The 18,346-nt window shown below is 49.4% G+C and overlaps 1 protein-coding gene and 1 pseudogene across 1 annotated transcript; one reads left to right on the forward strand and one right to left on the reverse strand.

Annotated features, from left to right (window-relative positions):
• Positions 1-572: 572 nt before the first annotated feature.
• LOC137160000 (C-type lectin domain family 2 member D-like) lies at positions 573-6,474 on the reverse strand. Its single transcript, XM_067558460.1, has 5 exons — positions 6,195-6,474; positions 4,428-4,535; positions 2,901-3,088; positions 1,770-1,873; positions 573-705 (listed from the first exon to the last, which is right to left on the reverse strand). The coding sequence occupies exons 1-5, from the start codon at positions 6,472-6,474 to the stop codon at positions 573-575; spliced, it is 813 nt and encodes a 270-aa protein (XP_067414561.1).
• Positions 6,475-11,798: 5,324 nt separating this feature from the next.
• Positions 11,799-11,974, forward strand: LOC137160001 (U2 spliceosomal RNA; annotated as a pseudogene).
• The last annotated feature ends 6,372 nt before the right edge of the window (positions 11,975-18,346 follow it).

Genomic DNA, 18,346 nt, shown 5'->3' on the forward strand with positions numbered 1-18,346 from the left:
GGATTCTCTCCTTGTTGGGTGTCAGTGAGCCATTAATGCTGTCTGGCCATTCACGCCATTGTTACACCTGACAGGCTGGCTTTGAGGGTTTCCCACCTCACCACATATTTTAGTAACATGCACAGCACCACTTCATCACTTCACATACAAAGATCGTACATACAATCCAACAGGAAGTTAATGTTCAACAGAACAAGACTTTCAAAATCAAACCTCAAGGCACATTTTGTAACAAACAATGATACGACAGTGCTGAATGTGGGGTTCCAGGGGGCAGCTTTGAGGCACAGAGTGTCACACACTCTCTCTCTCTCACTTGAATTTCTGTTCACTGATAATATATTTATAGTGCAAACCAGGGTAAGTTTACCGAGGTGCTGTGTGTTAACCAGAGGGGTGACCCCAAGTTGAACCTTGTAAGCTCATGTGTACGATTCCTTTGGGAATAGCAAATCTGAGTGTTCTGTGAGTTGTGCAGGGGAACAAGAGCTAACCACTGCAGAGGGACACTCAGAGAGAGAAAGGCCTGTGAACTCCAGAGTCCCAACTAGTGTCAAACTTGTGATTCCATGTCACGTCCCTTCTCCCATTGTAAGGGCATCAGGTTTGCTGCAGATCCAGAGTCTCTTTGTGCCACACCTCGAGCTGCTGACCCAGTTCTCACCAATCAGATATGCACAGTCACCTCCTCCTCTTATTGGAAACCTGCAACACAGACAGCAGGGGCTGGAGTCAGGGAGTGCTGGGCATTCCCCATCACTTACACACACAGGCAGGTCAGCAAAGGGAGGAGCTGCAAGCAGGGACATCTGTCCCATTTCAGACTCCTCCTTGGCAAAAGGGAAAGTAAAAGTGTAGGAAGATAGCAGGTACTGCAGGGCAGGGAGAGGGAGAAGGGGCTGGGGGCTGAAAAACAACAGCTGGGGCTTCCAGTGATCTCTTTATGCTGGGTAGATATTTGGCACGACTTGCCTGCCACTCAGCTTTGCCTGATGCTCTCACCTAGACCGAAACTTTCTCTCCAGTCCCATTTGGCCCAAAGGGGAGAGATTCCACAGGCCTCTCTCACATGGCAGCAAACAGCAGCAGCTCCCCATGGAAAAGAGTTTGATACAATCCTCCCCAGGCAGCTCTGGGACTGTCAGAGTGTTGTGAGCCTGATTCAGACCCTACAGGCCATCAGGACAGACTCTTAGTAGTGAAATGAGATTTCGCTCTAGCACCATGCAAGGGAGAAAATGTCAAGTTACATCAACAGTGCAGAGCAGACGCTAGTCTCCATACTACGCAGCTCAGAAGAGTTAAGGGGTTTAACTTCCACTCAGAAAGCCCACTGGGGAAGGGAGCTCTGGTTAATGTCCACGCCAATGGAGCAGCAGCCTTTCCCGTGCCCAGCACAGCGCAGGATTTTAAAGCCCATGGAGCAGGGACCATTCAGCCCCAAAGGGGAGAGATTCCACAGGTCACCCATATACAATCTGTGTGGCACCCTCTCCGAAACTTGTTCTGTGTTGTACACTGCCTAGCACAATGGGGCCCTGGTCTAGGATTCCTAAGTGCTTCAATAATACAAATAATAATGACAACACTGCACTGGGGCCTCAAATGCTGGGGAAACATTTGTTTTAATCTAAGAATGCAGACACATTCTCTGTCACCCACTCCCCTCCCCTCCCCTCCCCACAGTAAGATAAATTCTTGTTCCACTGGCAGCACAGTGACACCTGTGAGCTAACACTGACAACGTTACTAGAGGGAAAGGGACTCACCGGAGGTCGAATTCGGTGCCATTGGGCCATCTCCAGGGCTGGCCCGGCTCCCTCTGGAGGCCGATCCAACGGTCAAAGAAGTCCTTATAGCGCAGCAGGAAAACCTGCAAAATCAGACAAACCAGATTATATTTAGGCCCCTGGCTGTGGTGCTCACCTGCCCCTGTGGCTCTGTGTGGCCACTGCTCAGAAGTTCAGGTTTGGATGGGCCACCCGTGGTTTGCCAGCTGAGAGCCCCAGGTCCAACAACGCCAGCCCAGCCCGGGCCACAGGGAGGCTGAGAACAAGTCACAGTCTAAACGAACTAGCTGTGGGTCACAAGACAGGATTCTGCTAGACCAACAGTTCTTCCCTCCACCGGCCCCTTCTAGGTTTGGAAGGGGTCAGAGCTGGCCAGCGAAGGGCCATCAGGACAGCAGCTGGCAGCTCCACCCTGTGACAGCAGCCTCAGCCAGTGAGCCAATCGCTGGCCGAGAATCCCAGTTTGCTGGAAGCCGCATCAGACTGGGACCTGCTCAGCTGGGAGCCTGGGGACGTGTGCAGGAGCTGGAGGCTGCTCAGTGGCCATCTTCACCCCCCTCTATCTCCATCCCCACATCCATGTTTACATGGACAGACCTGCCCCTGCCCTTCTCCAGTCTGGGCAACTCTGGCGTTGCTGGCACCTGCCAGGCTCCTTCCCAGCACTTTGCACATAGCGCCCCCGCTCAGCCAAACAGGCAGGACCTGCTCTGAGGAAGGGCTGAGCTCACTCCCAGCAGAGCCCAGGAGCCTTAGTGCTTTCCCGTGCAGGGACACGGAGCCCCCCCATGGAGTCACTGCCTGTGGTGAGCTGGGGAGGCAGGTTCTCGACAGGCAGCCAGTGGCCAGGGCCAGCCCAGCCCTACAGAGATGGATCCTCCCACCTGGGGCTCTGGGGAAGAGGAGGGTGGGTTGGGAGTGAGGGATCCCCGTGACCCCTGACTGTGAGCCCAGCTCTAGCCAGGGCTGGGATTCGGCTGCCAGAAACACTCTCAGGTTTCCCAGCATAAGAGGCAACAGGGCAATTTCTGGGACCCGGGGCTGAGCCCAGCCTGATTCCAGCCCTGCCAAGCCCCGTCTGTTGGGGTAAAGCATCTGCTGCTCGCTCACCTTTTCCTGCTCACTGTCGATCCCAGCCAGGGAGGCGCTGAGTGAAGAGCACTGGCTCTGGCTGTAGGTCCAGTTCCCTTCAGTCTCTGAGAAATAATAGCATTTCCCTCGGTATCCGATCCAGCCCTCCGGGCAGCAGGGCCCAGCAGGGGAGGCCGGAGCAGCCAGAGGTGGTTTGGATTTTTCCACTGAAAATGAGGTAGGTAATACAGGGTCAGAGACTGTGTCCCCCCAGCCTGATTTTGCATCTGAGTGAGTGAGGGGAGAGACTCCCTCAGATCCAGGCTGCTCCTTACACCCCTGGCAGCTGTGCTGAGGGGGCAAATAGGCTGTTTGAAATAAGATGAACAGCAGTGAGCATCGTTGAAGCAAAGGTGCCCTTAGGCTTTAGACAACCGGGCTAACAGAGTCCCCGCTCTGTTACAGGCAACGGGGCTAACAGAGTCCCCGCTCTGTGTCTGGACCTAAGGTAACCCTCTTAGCAACCTTTGGACAGAGCGAAAGGACCTTTCCTGAGGAACAGAGGGATGTTTGGAAGGTTGTGTGATAAAAGCCACCTGAGTCTGCATGTCAAGGTTGGATGCTTGTGATCTGAGTGAGATTCTCCGTCTCTACCCATCCAGCAACTACCTGGCCTAACGCTGGCTGCATGACAGATGTCTAAGTAGAGATGTTTATGGTTTATATAGAATGTTAATTATATTATTGTTAGATTAATAGTGTTAAGTGTTCTAGTGTTAAGTTATAGTATTACCCAGAACACTCTTTTACCATATATGTTCTAGTAGTCTGAGTATTATTTTCAGTACTGTATATCTGCTAATAGTTGTATTTTGTTAAATGTTTTATTTATATATATTGAGTATATTGTTACATGGTTACAAGCCATGCCTGATTTCTCTCTCTTTCTACTTGATGTAACCATTCACTTCTAAGTAAACTTGGCATCTGTTTTCGAAGTATCCCAGCTTACATGTTCTATCTTGATCGGAGGGCTGAATCCGTGTCCTTTCAACGGAGGATTGTCTCCCTGGAAATTCCAATAGAGTGAACTACCATACCAATAGTTCTTAGGGGTAATCCTGCACTCTAAAAGTTCTCTCGGTAATAACAAATGGGCTTCCCTAAATTCTCCTGGTAACACTGACCCCCCCAACAGCCTTCAGCAAGTGAGTCTTTTTGAACTCACACAGGGAAATTCAGTGGGCATCCAGCCCTAGCAACCTCCTTTGGAAAGCCCCACCCCCTGCCTTCTTCCCCCAGTGCAGCAGCAGGGACAGAGTTATGCAAAACTCTTTGGAAAGTCTCCCTGAAATTTAACCATTTTGGGGAAAGAGCAGCAGTGGGCTGTAACACCAAGGACACATTGGAAGGGCCACTGCAGTAGGTTAATGCTCAGAGGCAGAGTTATTATGTCTAACAGCTAAGTCAGGACAAGTCATTTTAGACCCACTGGATTCACTGGTTAGTCACTTCCCTGCCTCCCCAGAAACAGGGGAGCAGAGACTGGGTGGGCCAGGCCCTTACCTGCTAGAAATGCTGCTAGGGTAGCGATGATGATCAGAACTGGGACTGTCACTGGGACTAGGACTTGCCAGGAAGCGCATTTCCTGAGCTTGTCATTACACCTGTGACCTAAAAGAGACAAAGCCTGAGAGCTTCTGGAGAGCAGACACATTGACAGGATCAGTGTCTGAGTGTCCATCGAGCAAGTATCTATTGTGACTCCCAGGGTGCTTCCCTCCCACCTTGTGTACAGATAGTAACTACAACCCCCAGTCCGAGGGCTAAACACAATAATAAACTCACCCAGTCCCAGATCACCCCCACACTCACCCAGCCAGCACATAGTTAATGGCTCCTAGGACTAGAAGATACCACTGGACTGTTGAATTTCTCCCACTGCTCCTGCCCAGACACTCAGATCTGCTACCCAGACTGACTCTCGGCTCACAGTTGACCAGAGGAGAGAAGGGCTGGGAATGTGTCACGCACTCACCTTTTTTCTGTCCCCTACTGGGAAGAAGCAGATTGAAAAAATAATCAGACTTTCCCCACACACTCAATGCCGGACCTGCACTGCTGTAGCATTTCAGTGATGACACTACCTACGCCAGAGGGGGGAGCCTCTGTCTGAGTAGCTATTCCACCTCCCACAGAGGCGATGGTGAGGTTGATGGATGAATTCTCCTGTCAACCTAGTACTGTCTACCCTAGGAGTTAGATCGGTTTAAATTGAAACATTCAAGATGGGATTTTTCACACCCCTGAGCGATGTAGTTTGTTATATCGACCTAATTTCCTTGTCCCTGCCTACTCCAGCCACACCCAACCCCTGGATTAAGTCAGGCAGTCAGAGACCAGTCAGAGGTTGGGCAACTCACCCACTGGATTCCCCAGAAACACTCTTTAGCTCATGCAAAATCCATCTGGTATCAGAGCCGCCTGAAACATTCCCAGCACAGACTGCAGCCTCTGACCATCCGAGAAACAAGGGGTTCGGTTTTTCTATTTGCAGCTACAATACAGCCAGGTTCACAGCATTTAACAGAAGAGTCACTGGGAGACCCTGGGGGGAGCCATCCTGGGACAGACCCACTGGGTTTCTAAGGCTTCTTCTCTAGATCTAAGTGCAGTTACATAAGGGTGTAGCAAAGGCATCAGATGTACAAGTAGCAGGACCTCTGTGCTGAGAGCAAAGGTCCCTCAGATAAGGACTGGCCTCTCTGCCCCTGTCCCAGAGTTCACACAGGTCCGATCTCTCAGAGCAATCTTGACTCTCCGTGTCTGAAGAAAGTTTCCTTTGAAATCTTGATTCTCAGGACAGAGAGGGGATTTCCATCAGTAGTGACACACTGACAGAGGGGTACTCAGGGGAATGACCCCTGGCCACCCCATGGGAGATGAAGCTTCCAGATCCAGCATGTGTGAGATTTGGAGATCTCAGCATCCCCATCCCCCTCTTCCTGCACAGCAGCTTTAGGAAGAGCTTTCCCCAGAGCTCAGGGCCACATCTCACAGGCACAGCAACTGCACCAGTAAAAATGCAGGAGCAGATGGTGTTACCTGCCACCCCCAGACTTGGGTTCATTTTCATGCACACGCAGGGTCTTGCCTCCGTGCAATGGTTTGGGTGTGCGCCTCTCACTTTTCACAGAGAGGGAACACAAAAGTGAAATGGACCAGAGGGAGATGGGGACCAGGATTTCAGAGGGGTAGCAACCCCTGCCCAGTGCAAGACCTCTGGCCAAATGCAGGCACACAAAATACAAGCAGCAGAGACAAGCTGGGTACCTGTTCCACAGGAGCTCACTGGCACACTGTTTCCTGCTGCATCCACACAGGTAGTTTGAACAGTTCCAGGCACCGCTGAAAGTGTGTCCCCTTCTGCACATGCCTCAGTGACTCTGCCCAGCCTCTTCCCATCGCCTGGCTCCCATCTGTCCTCCACAGCTTCACACCGGTTAAGGGCCTCCTTTAGCTGCTGTTCCTCATCAGTGGGACAACCTCCTTCTTCCATCTCTTCTCTCACACCACAAGCCTGGGACGTGTACCGGGCTCCAGTTAGCTTCATCTCAGGGGCCCTCCAGGAGTTGTTCCAGAGCACTGGACCTGTGGATCCGTGACATCCTCACAGCCTGTTAATGTATTTACCCTCACAGGAGCCCTCTGAGAGAAGGAATGACTGTTATTGCCATTGTACACATGGGAAATTGAGGCACAGAGAGGCTAACAGTTGCCCAAGGTCACACAGAGAATCAAACCCAGCTCTTCAACACCTAGCCTACCTCCCTAATCACTAGACCACACTTCCTCAGCAGTCAGGGCCAGCTGTGCAGGAGGTACGCTGGGTGCATGGGAAAAATCCTCCCCCTGCTCCGCCACCAATGTGAATCACAGCCACAAACAGTCATGTGTGCGCAGTGAGCTGAGGGAGCTGCAGTCCCAGCACAGCAGCTGTGCAGGACAGTGGGGAAACGTCTAATATTTTTTTCAAAATCCTTTTGGCTTCATCTGCCAGACTGTGACGTTCAAGGTACCTCCCTGCTTGGCTGCCCCCCACTTTCCAGCTCCTTTACCCTGCTTCTGTGGCATCCCAAATGTGGGGCCGCCTATGCTGCTGGGTGCCAGACAAGGGGGAAGGGGGACGCTGGTCAGACCCTCCTTGGAGGAGCCGCCCCCTGCTGTTGCAGGAGCCAGGTGCTGCTGGCTTTGATATCCCCAGCGGCTGTGCTGACCCCAGCTTAGGCCTACCGGTGGCCAAGGGCTCCCACTGTGCAGGGAGCAAGCATCCTCCCAGCCCCTCCACCCCCACACTAGGCACAAGAGGGGAGTTGCAGGGACCCCGGCCAGGCAGCCAACCTAATGGTGGGCTCTGGGGCAGAGCCCATCATGCCCCCCACTGCCTGGTGGCCTGGGAGCATCTGCCCCTGTCACTGCCGCTCCCCACCACAGCAGGGGGAGAATGGGGGAGAACGGGAAATGGGCCAGCAGAACCATCCCCCCCACAACAGGGCGATGCCACCAACAGGAGGGGGCACAAATGCAAGTATTGGCCCCCAGGTGCCGGAGACCCACTGCGGCCCTGCTAAGGAACAGACAGACATTTGCTCTGCTGGAGGGCTCTGCAGAGGACAGCATGGAATTGGGGGGAGAGGGAGTGGAGCAGGAAAAAAGGGGTCATCAGAGAGGGAGGGAAGTGGAGAAGGGTAGTATTAGGTGGGGGCACAATGGAGGAAATTGAGCTCTCTTTAAAAGCTCAGCATGTCACTCCACCTGCAGCCTGCTCCCTTCTGACGTCTCATCTCTTGGCCAAGTTCCCCTGGCTCCCCGGACACCTTCGAGGCGCAGTGGACGCTGTCCTGGGTTCGCTGCTCGGTGTCCCACTCAGGATCCCTGATTTTGAACCTGTAACCCTCGCTCCTGTGCCTGTTTTTTCATTTGTTGTCCTCCCGTGACTAGCCAAAAGCCTGGGTTCAGTGGCTTCTCCTCTTAGGTGTGGGTGGGCCTAACCACCCATCCCCAGTGCTTCGCTAGAGGCAACCTGCTTAAATCAGCTCACTGCCCTGGGATGCTGGGGACCTGGTTCTGTTCTCAACTCTGCTGCTGCCTGACTTTGAGCAAATCACTTCCCCTCACTGGGACTCAGTTTCCCCCTCTAACACAAGAATTGCAGTACTGACATCCCTTGGTAAAGTGCTTTGAGATCTCCTGATGAAAAAGTGTTGTAAGAGCTAGGGGATTATCACCATGGACAGCCTCGGTGTCAGTGGGTCCTGCCTCTAGGAGACAGCCAAAGACACTCATGGATTTAGTTGATTGGTTTAGATCATTTTGTTGTTTATTTAGTTAATTTATTTGATTTAGTTGATTGGTTTAATTGGTTTAGTTTAGTTGGTTTAGTTTAGTTTTTATGATTTAGTTGGGGTTGGCCCCGCTTTGAGCAGGGAGTTGGACTAGATGATCTCCTAAGGTCTCTTCCAACCATCATCTTCTATGATTCTATGATTTATGGACTCTGGATTGTTAGTTTGGAATTTTGGGGAGACGCTTGAAGTCACTTCGCCCAAGTCCCGCTAAGCATGCTGGGAAACGGAAAGGCTGTTGACATATTTCAGGCTGCCCAAGATGGTTGAGTTTTCGACTTAAGATGGTTGGGTTAAAAGAACCTGGCAAAGTCCAGTAACTTGGCGCAGGCTGAGAGTATAAGATACAAAGGGCTTGGAGGGGTGGTTCTGCGCTTTGCTTTTTGGGGGTTTGCTGTGTCTGTCCCTTTTCTTAGCTTCCTTTTATTCCCTGCCCAAATTCTAGTTCTAATGAGCATCAGGCCTGTTCATCGTGCTTCAGATCATAGCTTAGGTGGGGATGGTCTTTGCCTGCTCATCTAACGCCATCTCTGATGGTTCTCACAACTAGGAGAGCGGGGGCAGATTTTGTCTGACACCTGGAAGTCTGCTCCAGGCCAGCTTTTTCCAGCTCTTCCTATGCAAGGAGACAGCCATAAACTTCAGACCATCAATTGCCACCCACTGGAATATAAGGGCTTCTCTACATGGGAGAGTTATCCCAGTATAAGCCAAGGTGTGAATTTAAACCAACAGTTATCCTTCTGAGAGACTCTTATTCCAGTATATTAGAGTGGCCTTTTTCCAGTTCAGCTATTATTAGCTTTATCCTTCAACCCCTTCTAAAGCAAAAGAAGAAAGCCACTCTTATTGCAGAATAAGAACATTCACATGGGAAGTTATGCCCACTCTAACTTTCCCATGCAGACCAGCCCTAAATGGCACAGCTTAGTCTTCTCGCCCACTCCCTGCTTACCTATCTCTGTCTGTGTTCCACTGGAAAACATGACTCATATGAGTTTTGATCTGGTAATGCGGGGAATATGATGACTGTTTCAGTTTTAGGTTTAAACAAAAAACAAAAAACAGCTTAATTGACTTTCCTCATTTCCTGTCAGTGAAAACATCAATTTTTGTTAATTTAGACTTTAGATCCTAAAAAACAGGAGCCACGGCTGTGTGTGTGGTACAAAACACCCAAAGAAAAACATGCTAACAAAAAACCCCAAACCTAATCCTACAGCACACCCCCCTCCACAAACCTTAGCAGGTTCATTGGAGTCCTGTACAGACAGGGGAGACAGTGGAGTAGATGTTACAGTGGCATTTTCTATTGCAATGTCCCAAATATTGAGGAGTGACAGACATTGCCTCAAATGGTAATAAGTCTCACTGAAAAGCATCAAGGAAAACTATGCCTGACCCTGGAAGAAATCATACTAGAGAGTGACCTGCCACCAGACCAGGAATGACAGCAATGGTAATGGGGTACAGGGGATCAAACCCCAAACACTGCATGTGACCCCATCCAGAGCATCTGCATTATGACTCAGTATGTCCCCATCACCTCCTGGGTCCACAGGGACCCCAGATTCAATGCTGAGCATGCTCAGTGATCTCCCAACCCCTTGCACCCGCCACCTGCTCTCCAGTCTGGATCTCTACTGGGCACCCTAGGCAGCAGCCTGGCCAACTCCTGTTCTCCGCTCCCCAAACACACACGCCGGAGCCACCTGCTGCCTACCCCACGGGGGGTGCCCAGTGCAGCAGAAGGAAGGAGGATTCTGACCACCCCACTGTGTTGTGGGGAGCTCTGCATTTCTGCAGGCTTCATGAGACTCTTCCATAGACACAGCGGGGTCCTGGCCCCAACTGCCTGATCCTGATCCTGAGCAGCCCAGGTTATGGCTCAGAGACCCCCCAACCTAGGCTCCCTTCCCCTGGCTCCAGCCCTCTCACCTGGGACACAGCTCTCACAAGGCGGCTGGGAGAAGAAAGCTCGACTTCTGCTGGCTGACAGGGGAGCCAGCCTAAGACCTCACATGTGAGCAGGAAAGGAGGGGTGTGTGTGGGGAGACAGTGGAGCTAGCTCTCCACCAATCAGGGTCTGAGTCAGGGTTTAATCTGTAAATGTAACCCTCTGCTAGACAGTCAGCCGCAGCAAGAGCCGGGTTCTATAGCTAGAGCTTCCTGTCAATGAGACAACACCAAACTGCAATGAGACAAGACCAAACTGGCTCGAGCCCACCTCAGCCCCCCACCCCGGACGAAGCTGGCTGCACCACAGTCTCTCCCCAGCCCAGGCAGTCAAGTCACCTGACCCCACCCGCACATTCATCAGGCTCTGGTTTAGCTCTAATGTAGTTATTTGTCCGCGCTGCTCCAGGCTTTGGACTGACCCGGGCCACCCAACCCCCCGCAGCCCCACCCTCGGAAATCTACCTTCTCTGTGACTCCCCTACACAGCGCACCTCTCCCAGCCGGGGTTCTTGAGCTGAGCGCCGAAGCCGGGTGTCAGCGCAGAGCAGGGAGGCCAAGCGGGGCTCAGACGGCGCTTGCGTTGAGCAGCGCGGTCAGTGGCCGATGCCCGCCGGGGTGTGAGTCCGAGCCGGCTCTGTGAGCTCAGAAAGAGCAGCAGGGCCGCCGCTAGGGTGACCAGATATCCTGACTGAATAGGGACAGTGCCCATGCTCCGGGCTCTGTTTTACACAGGCGCCTATCACCTGTGGCCAGCCCTGTCCTGTCCCGATCGTTCACACTTGCCGTCTGGCCGCGGCATGGCACTGGCAGTTCCTGGGCCTGGCATCTGGTGAGAGTTACCGGATTGAATGCCTGCCGGAGGGCGGGATTACGCAGATTAGCGGTGTCTGGCGGCAGCCAGGGATGGGAAGCCAGCGGTAGGAAGCGAACGCCCCAGGCTCCGTGCTTGGGCCGAGCTTTGCGTCGGGCTGGCACTGCCAGTGCTTGCAGCGGAGCCGATTCAGGGCAGCGATCGGCCACTGAGGAGTGTTGTTCTCCAAGTCTTGTGACTGCTGTGTGGCGCTGGGCTGCCGGCACCTCACTTGGCTATAGAAAGCAGTGGGAATGGGGGGGACGCGGGAAGTTTGGCGGTCTTAAGTATTGTGTCTCGGCCTATTGAAGGTTAAGATCAAGTGTTGAGAGACATTTACATTGAGCACGTCACCGGGCACAGACAGTACTGGGATGATGAAGACGGAGCGCCACTGCAAGGAATTTATAGATTAAAGGACTATCTACACCACATAACTGACTCAATGAGGGACAATCCACTATTATGGACATACCTACTTTAGTCACATCCTATTAACCACATCCTATGTAACCCCTGCAATAAGTGATGTTCCCGAATTATCGATCACTTGTATTGTTAACTGTCAAACCTATTACCCCCCATCCAGGATATCACAGATTATCCTTTCGTTGTACACCCTGACTCCCAACCAAACACTGTATCCACTGATAATCTATACGCTAAGCCTGGATGTCCAGGAACTCTTCTGTTTAAATTCTGTACCTGATGATTTTTTACACATTATCTTTAATAATTTTATAAAATCTGTTCTTCTCAGTTTAATATCTGATATGTTCTCGATTTGAGAGTTTTATATTAAGTGGATTTTTGAAACCGGGAGGTGGAATAGGGGCTTGCTTCATCCACTCCATGTATCAGCCTGGTACTGCAGTACTTCCAGAATTGGTGCATCTTCCCTTGGGGAGAACAATCTGGTGAAAACAGAGCCGGAACAGGGGCTGCAGCCTGGTGCAGTAGAGGTAACTGTGTGCCAGGGTCTCCCTCGTGTAGACCATGAAATTTCAGCTAAGATGGGCCTACTTATAAAATTAAACTACCAAATTAATAAGTGCATATTGAAGAATATGTGAAATGGGGGCTGGAGTCCCTTTTGAAAAGAGGTGGTTGTTTCTCATCGCAACACACCCATGCTGTCTTTCTATTCTCAAAGTATGTCTGGTATTTCATTAAGGTAACTGTTTATTAATTGCCTCTCTGTCTGGACCATTTTCCCTAATTAATTTATCCTCTGGGACTAACTCATCTATGCAGTAAACAGAAATGTGTTAAATGCAGAGCGTGCTAGACCTCCACAGCTCCAGACCTCTCAAAATACCTTATAATCAAAGTCCATGGCTGGATGCCACCCCAGGTATTGCTCAATTTAATCACAACAACCCCAATACCCCTTTGTTTGAAAGGTGGAACACTGAAACTAAAGAACAAATCTAGGTGGCTAGCGCCTTTTAACTAATTAAAAGCACATGGGTCTCTCCCTCTTGTATTGTTTTCTGGAATTCCTGTAGTTACTCATGTAAATTACCAAAATGCTTTGAAAAACATTGGATTGAAGAATATAAAAGAGAAGCAATGGAAATAAGCAAGCAGGCAAGCTTCAAGAGAAGAAGAATCACTCTGGACAAGAAACTGACAAGAACTACCATCTTGCCCAGCTGCCTTCTGAGACCACGGATCCAGGCTCTCAGGGGAAGCTGCTAAGAAACCATCACCGCCTCTTGCCTGCATTGGTGAGGATAATTGCTTTTGCAGCTAAAATATCCTGGACTTTTGGTTTGGGGGCTCATTTGATATATTTATAAGTATAGTAATTAAAGCCTGTCATTACTGAACGAGAGTCGTGTCAATTCCTGAGCACACTAACAGCAGATCCCAGTCTGTGAGTTAACAGGCTGACCTAAATGTTAGTATTTTAGCTCAGAAAGATTTTTTTTAAGTATTATAATTTTAATGAACGTAGCAGACACCTTGCTAATGGGTTGAGTTGCATTTAAATACTTGTGGCTAACACCTGTATGGGATGGTAGCATTTTTAACATATGAATATGAAATGACCACACTACTACATATACAGCAGAACTGTAATTTTTCTTTCCCAAGTCTACAGAGCGCCTGCAACCATAGCCGTGAAACAAAGAACTTTCCCATGGATTTCAGTGGGCTGTTAGTGCCAAAACCTGCACCTTGGGGCCTCCCCCACTAGCTCCACCCAGCAGAGGACTGGGGGCAGCAGGTCCAGCCCTAGCTGATCCAAGCAGCCCTGAGTTACATTGCCTGGTTCACTTAAGACTTAGGTGTAAACCTGGCGCAACCAGCACCAGCTGCCCTGCTGAAGGCCAATTGGATTCCCTTGGCAAAATCTCTCCAAGCTTATGAGAGAAGGCTTAGGCCTGAACTCTTTCATAGCAGCCAATTGGCTTCAAGCAGCATGGTGCATTACTGGGTGGAAGCCAGGACCACACCGCTGTCCACAATCCATCTCACTGCAGCCATGGCATCTCAGCCTGGCTTCTGGTGCAGGCAGCAGCCCTGGTCCCTGGTTCTCCCCCACTGAGGGACTCCTTGGCCCAGCACAGCCCCACAGAGATTACAGCAGGTGAGGACCAGCCAGCAGGGCAGAGGAGGTGTTCCAGATAGAGAGGCCTGGTGGCAGGGGAGCACCAGAGAGAGCAGACACCCTTGGGTGCATGGCTGAGGGTTCTAGGGTAGAGGGGTTCAGAGAAGGAAAATGGCAGTTCAAAGGGGTCCAATCTATACCTGGGGGATAAAGGGATGTGAAGCCAGTGGGTGCCCTCTGACCCCCACCAACCCCAGCGAGTTTGTCAGCCTCCTACAAAGGGAGTGCTTATGCGCTTACTCAAATCAGCCACGGTTCCTTTCACTGGGAGTGAAGCCACTGGCTGCCCTCAGTCAGCATGGCTACTATTGCCCTACAGCAATCAGGAGTGGCTAGAAGGTAGCCATGAGTTAAGACGGCAACTATCCCTCACCTCTTCCCACCCCCTTTTTTTAAACAAGGCCCTGAGGACACAGACTGACCTCAGTCAAGATGAGTGTTGTCTCCCTCCACACCAACAAATCAGTTTCCTTTCCAACATATACAAAGCTAACAGGAGGAATCAACACAAGCAAAGGCAACCTCCCCAAAGCCTCCAAGCTACGTTGGCTGGGACAGAAGCATCTCACAGTGCCCTGAAGAGTACCAAACAAGGCATTCATGCAAGACACCCTTCTCAGAGAGGCTCTCGCAGCAGATGAACCTGGACCTGATTTAACCTTAAACCTTGAAAGCTAACCTATCTTCATCTCCTCTCACTGCCTGATTGGCGCATGGGGTGAAAGGCAGTTTTCTATGTGAGGTCTTTTAAGATTGTTACGTATTCCTCAGTATAACAAAAAAGCCCCCTTAAAAACTTTAAACATTAAATGTTTAAACATGTTCACCTCAAGCAGCTTATATATGTTAAAGTACACGTACTTTTAAACCCAACAGGTAGGGCTGGGAGTCAGGAATAGAGATGAGCTAATTGTTATTAATTGTTGGGGGCCAAACTGAATATTTTGGTGTGGTTTGAACAAAATACGTTTTCCTCCTCATCAAAACAAAAACTAAATATTTTTTTCCAGACAAACAGAAATTTCTTGTACATTGTTTTGGGGTGTCTTTACATTTTATTTTAATAAATTTTAAAACAAAATGTTGTTTAAAAACAGAGTCAAAACATTCAGTTTCAAAATGGTCAATGCACAGCAGTTACTTTTTTCAGTTTGCATCTAAAATGTTTTGCCAAATTCAACCCAAATTTTTAGTGCCCTGAAAAATACTAATTTTTTGGCAAAGGGTTGAATCATCAAAAAATGCAAGGACTACTCAATTCTGTTCTGAGCTCTAGAAGAGGAGCTCCATATGAGGTGGTACCAAGCTGCTTCTGTTTGATACTCAAGTAGCTATATCAAAGTCCATTTCTGCTCCATAGTTCTCATATAGGAGAGCCGAAGATTCTCCTCTAGCAGTTTTTCTTGACAGGTCTCACACAGCCCTTCTGAAATGTGCATATTAGGCTGTGCAATGGTCTCCAAGGCAGTGCCACTGCTGGGACCTGATGAGCCCCAACCAAACTTTTCATCTCTTTAGTCAGGCTAGAACCATCAACTTAAAGTTATGCTTGTACCTGAAACTTACAAGAAATTCTTAAGGCTTTGCTTACACTAGCACTTATGTCAGTCAGGGGTGTGTTTCTTTCATGCCCTTGACAGACAGAAGTTTCACCACAAAAGCGCTGGTGTGGACAGCACTATGTCAGTGGGAGACCCTCAGGTGCTGACATAGCTACCGCCACTCGTTCGGGGTGGTTTTATTATGCTGGCAGGAGAGCTCTCCCCCATCGACATAGAGCGGCTACACGGGAGACCTAACAGCAGTACAGCTGTGCTGCTGTAAGTTCTGTAGTGTAGACATAGCCAAAACCTCCGTAAATGGAAGAGTTTAGAGAGATTCAGTTTATGCACGTTACAGCTCTTTAGTTATCATCCATTTCCCTGCTCGTATAGCTCTCCCACAGCAATAGGGAAGAATGATTTTGATAAATGATTATTGTGAACCCACCGAACATAGCAGGAGCACTCAGTGTAAGACCTGAAACTTCTCAGTCTGATTCCTAGAATCACCTCTGGCTCCCTTAGTACAAATCAAAATAAATGTTCCTCTTTTACAATCTGCCACCAAACAACGTCCATCTGAAGCTCTGGGCTTCTCCAATGGAGACGCCGCAGTAAGTAAAAGTTACTAAGTCGATGGGATTCCATGTAGCCTGCATATCTCCCATTGACTGCCATTGGCAGTGTAGACAAAGCCTGGGGGGGAGGGCAGCAAGGTTTGAGGCCCTAACAAACACTTTGCCAGCAGTCCCCTCTTATACCCAAAGGACTCCAGCTCAAGTTGCCTCACTGACTGCAACAATCTCAGAGAGGTTTTCTTAGGTTGATCTCATGCCATTTGAAGCCTTACAGATCAAACAGTGCAGATTGCAGAGCATGAGTTTAATGTGATCTTGTAAAGAAACTCATCAGGTGAGCCACTGAGTTCTGCAATAGGTTAATTTCCAGATGGTTTTAAGAGACCATTGCAGTGGTTTAATCCTCAAGGTGCCAAAGACATGGATGAGCCAAAAGGGTCTTCAAAAAGGTATCGAGAAACCTAACTCCCAAGTTAGAACCTTAAATACCTTTGAGGACCTGAGGCAATGTCCCCACACTGTATGCAGATCAAAAAGCCAACTTTAATTTTGTCATCACCTGATTTTCCCAGCAGAGGCAGTCTGACAAGACAAACACCCCAACTGCAAACTCTAGCTACAAGTGGCATGTGCGTCCGAACACCCCTCCACCCCCGAGGGACTTACATCACTCCACCCATATCTTCTGATAGGTTTCTCCAACCAAATCACCTCAAGCTTCTCCAGTAAGTCTCAGCCAGCTAGCTCTCATCCGTCCTATTGCTCCTTCCCCTCAACACTGATTCATGTAACTGAGGGCCCTGGCACTGCTAGTACAATGAACCAAGTGACCTGGGGGGTCTGTATTGCATCTGCCCTCATTCTACTGCAATGTTGTATGTCTCCACTAGGTGTCAGTATTACACAGCACATCCCCCTCGTTAATCAAACAGAATTATGTTTCATGCAACTTGGGAAGTTCCAAGGACTTCGCAAACACTAATGGATTTTCAATTCCTTGCACATACACAGAACCATTTATCAGTAGATTGGAAGGTACTTTGTAAAACAAGGTAAGAACACTTACATCCGTTTCAGAGAGGATGTAATTAGGGCAAAAATCAACACCTGCTGTGTTCACATAGTCAGTAGCAGACCTAGAAATAGAACCGAGGCATCCTGACTAAGTTCTGTGCGTTAACCATTATACAGCTTTCTCCCGGAGCTGGGTGGCAAACGTGTGCTGTGGCCGCTACATCTCCCTCTCCCACGCCTGGGGAAAGAACTCAAGAGGCCTGAGGATCATCCTTCTTTTAGACAAAAAGTGAAACTGTATCTCATCCCCTGCAACATACAAAGCAGCTACTTTAGTACAGGTCAATGGAAAATTCAATGGAAAGAGGGAATGAGTAGGAAGTTTTTGCCACTAATAAACATGACAGAGGCCCGTCTCCAGATCCTCCCGTCTTCCTCCAAAAAAATTGTCTTGAAGCAGCAGGGAGCCCACCTGTGAAACTGAGATTTGGACACCTCTTCCTTTAATTTAATGCAGGATAAGTGCACAACTGGGCTCTAGCCTTCGTTGGGTCATCTAGGCACTACTGCAATACAAATAATTATGCATGGAAATCCCCTAAACTTGCTTTGAAAGCCTCAACTTTCAAAGCCGGCCAACTCAGGCTGTTACAAGTATTATGATACTTGGTGTTCTTATCAGGTACAGTCACACAAGTGGGCTTCAGATATCTGGCACCAAATGATCCAAAAACAGACTATCATCCTGAATGGGTTTCCCGTATCCATTTTGAATACTTTATTCAATTTGTGGAATTGCTACAAGACAGACACCACAAATTCCAGGCAAACTTTGTTGCTCTTCTCACTGTAGATTGTACACAAGAGGACTGCATTGTAGCAATGCTCATCATCCTTGAGCAACTTGAAAGTGCAGCATCAATTCATTCCTTCCACCGATGGGGGATACAAACACAACACAGTGATATACAGCATTCCAACAGCAGGTGGCTAAGCCCCAGAGGCTGCACTCCACAGTTGATTGTTCTATATAATTTGGCACACACGTCACTGGATAGGGCTTTGGGAAAACCAGTTGTAGGAGTCTGCAACTGTCTCCAAGTGGCGGGGCAACTTTGCAGCAGCCTTGCTCACACACAGCTGTATGGAGTGGCAAACACTTCAATAAGACCAGATACTCATTTTTCTCTCTAAGTTTAGCGTACACAGAATTGTTTCTTCCCACCCTAACACTGCATCTATCTGTTTCAATTCGAATGCCCTTGTCAAACTTTAAGCCTATGTGCTTAAGAAATTGAAGCAAGGCTTCAGCTGTCCCCTTTCCAAGGTAAGCAAACCAAGAAACATTGCAACCATTTTCTGTAACTGTCTGCTGAAGTATCAAATGATGATACAGCTGCTCGACCACAGCAATCAGTACTTTCATCTATAATGAAATAGTCTGAGCGCAGGTCTACACTACAAAATTGTCAGTAGAACTACATCACTCTGAGGTGTGGAAAATGCACACGCCTAAGAGAT

Source organism: Emydura macquarii, unplaced genomic scaffold (genome assembly GCF_026122565.2).
Source record: "Emydura macquarii macquarii isolate MOO-44397 ecotype Brisbane River unplaced genomic scaffold, CSIRO-AGI_Emac_v2 contig_2074, whole genome shotgun sequence".
In the NCBI taxonomy this organism is placed as follows: Eukaryota; Metazoa; Chordata; order Testudines; family Chelidae; genus Emydura; species Emydura macquarii.

Coding starts and splice junctions, on each gene's coding strand:
- LOC137160000 (XM_067558460.1), bottom strand. CDS start 6,474: ATGAAGCTAACTGGAGCCCGGTACACGTCCCAGGCTTGTGGTGTGAGA. Junction 4,536..6,194: donor AGTGAGCTCCTGTGGAACAG/GTACCCAGCTTG, acceptor TGTCTCTTTTAG/GTCACAGGTGTAATGACAAG. Junction 706..1,769: donor GGCACCGAATTCGACCTCCG/GTGAGTCCCTTT, acceptor TCTGTGTTGCAG/GTTTCCAATAAGAGGAGGAG.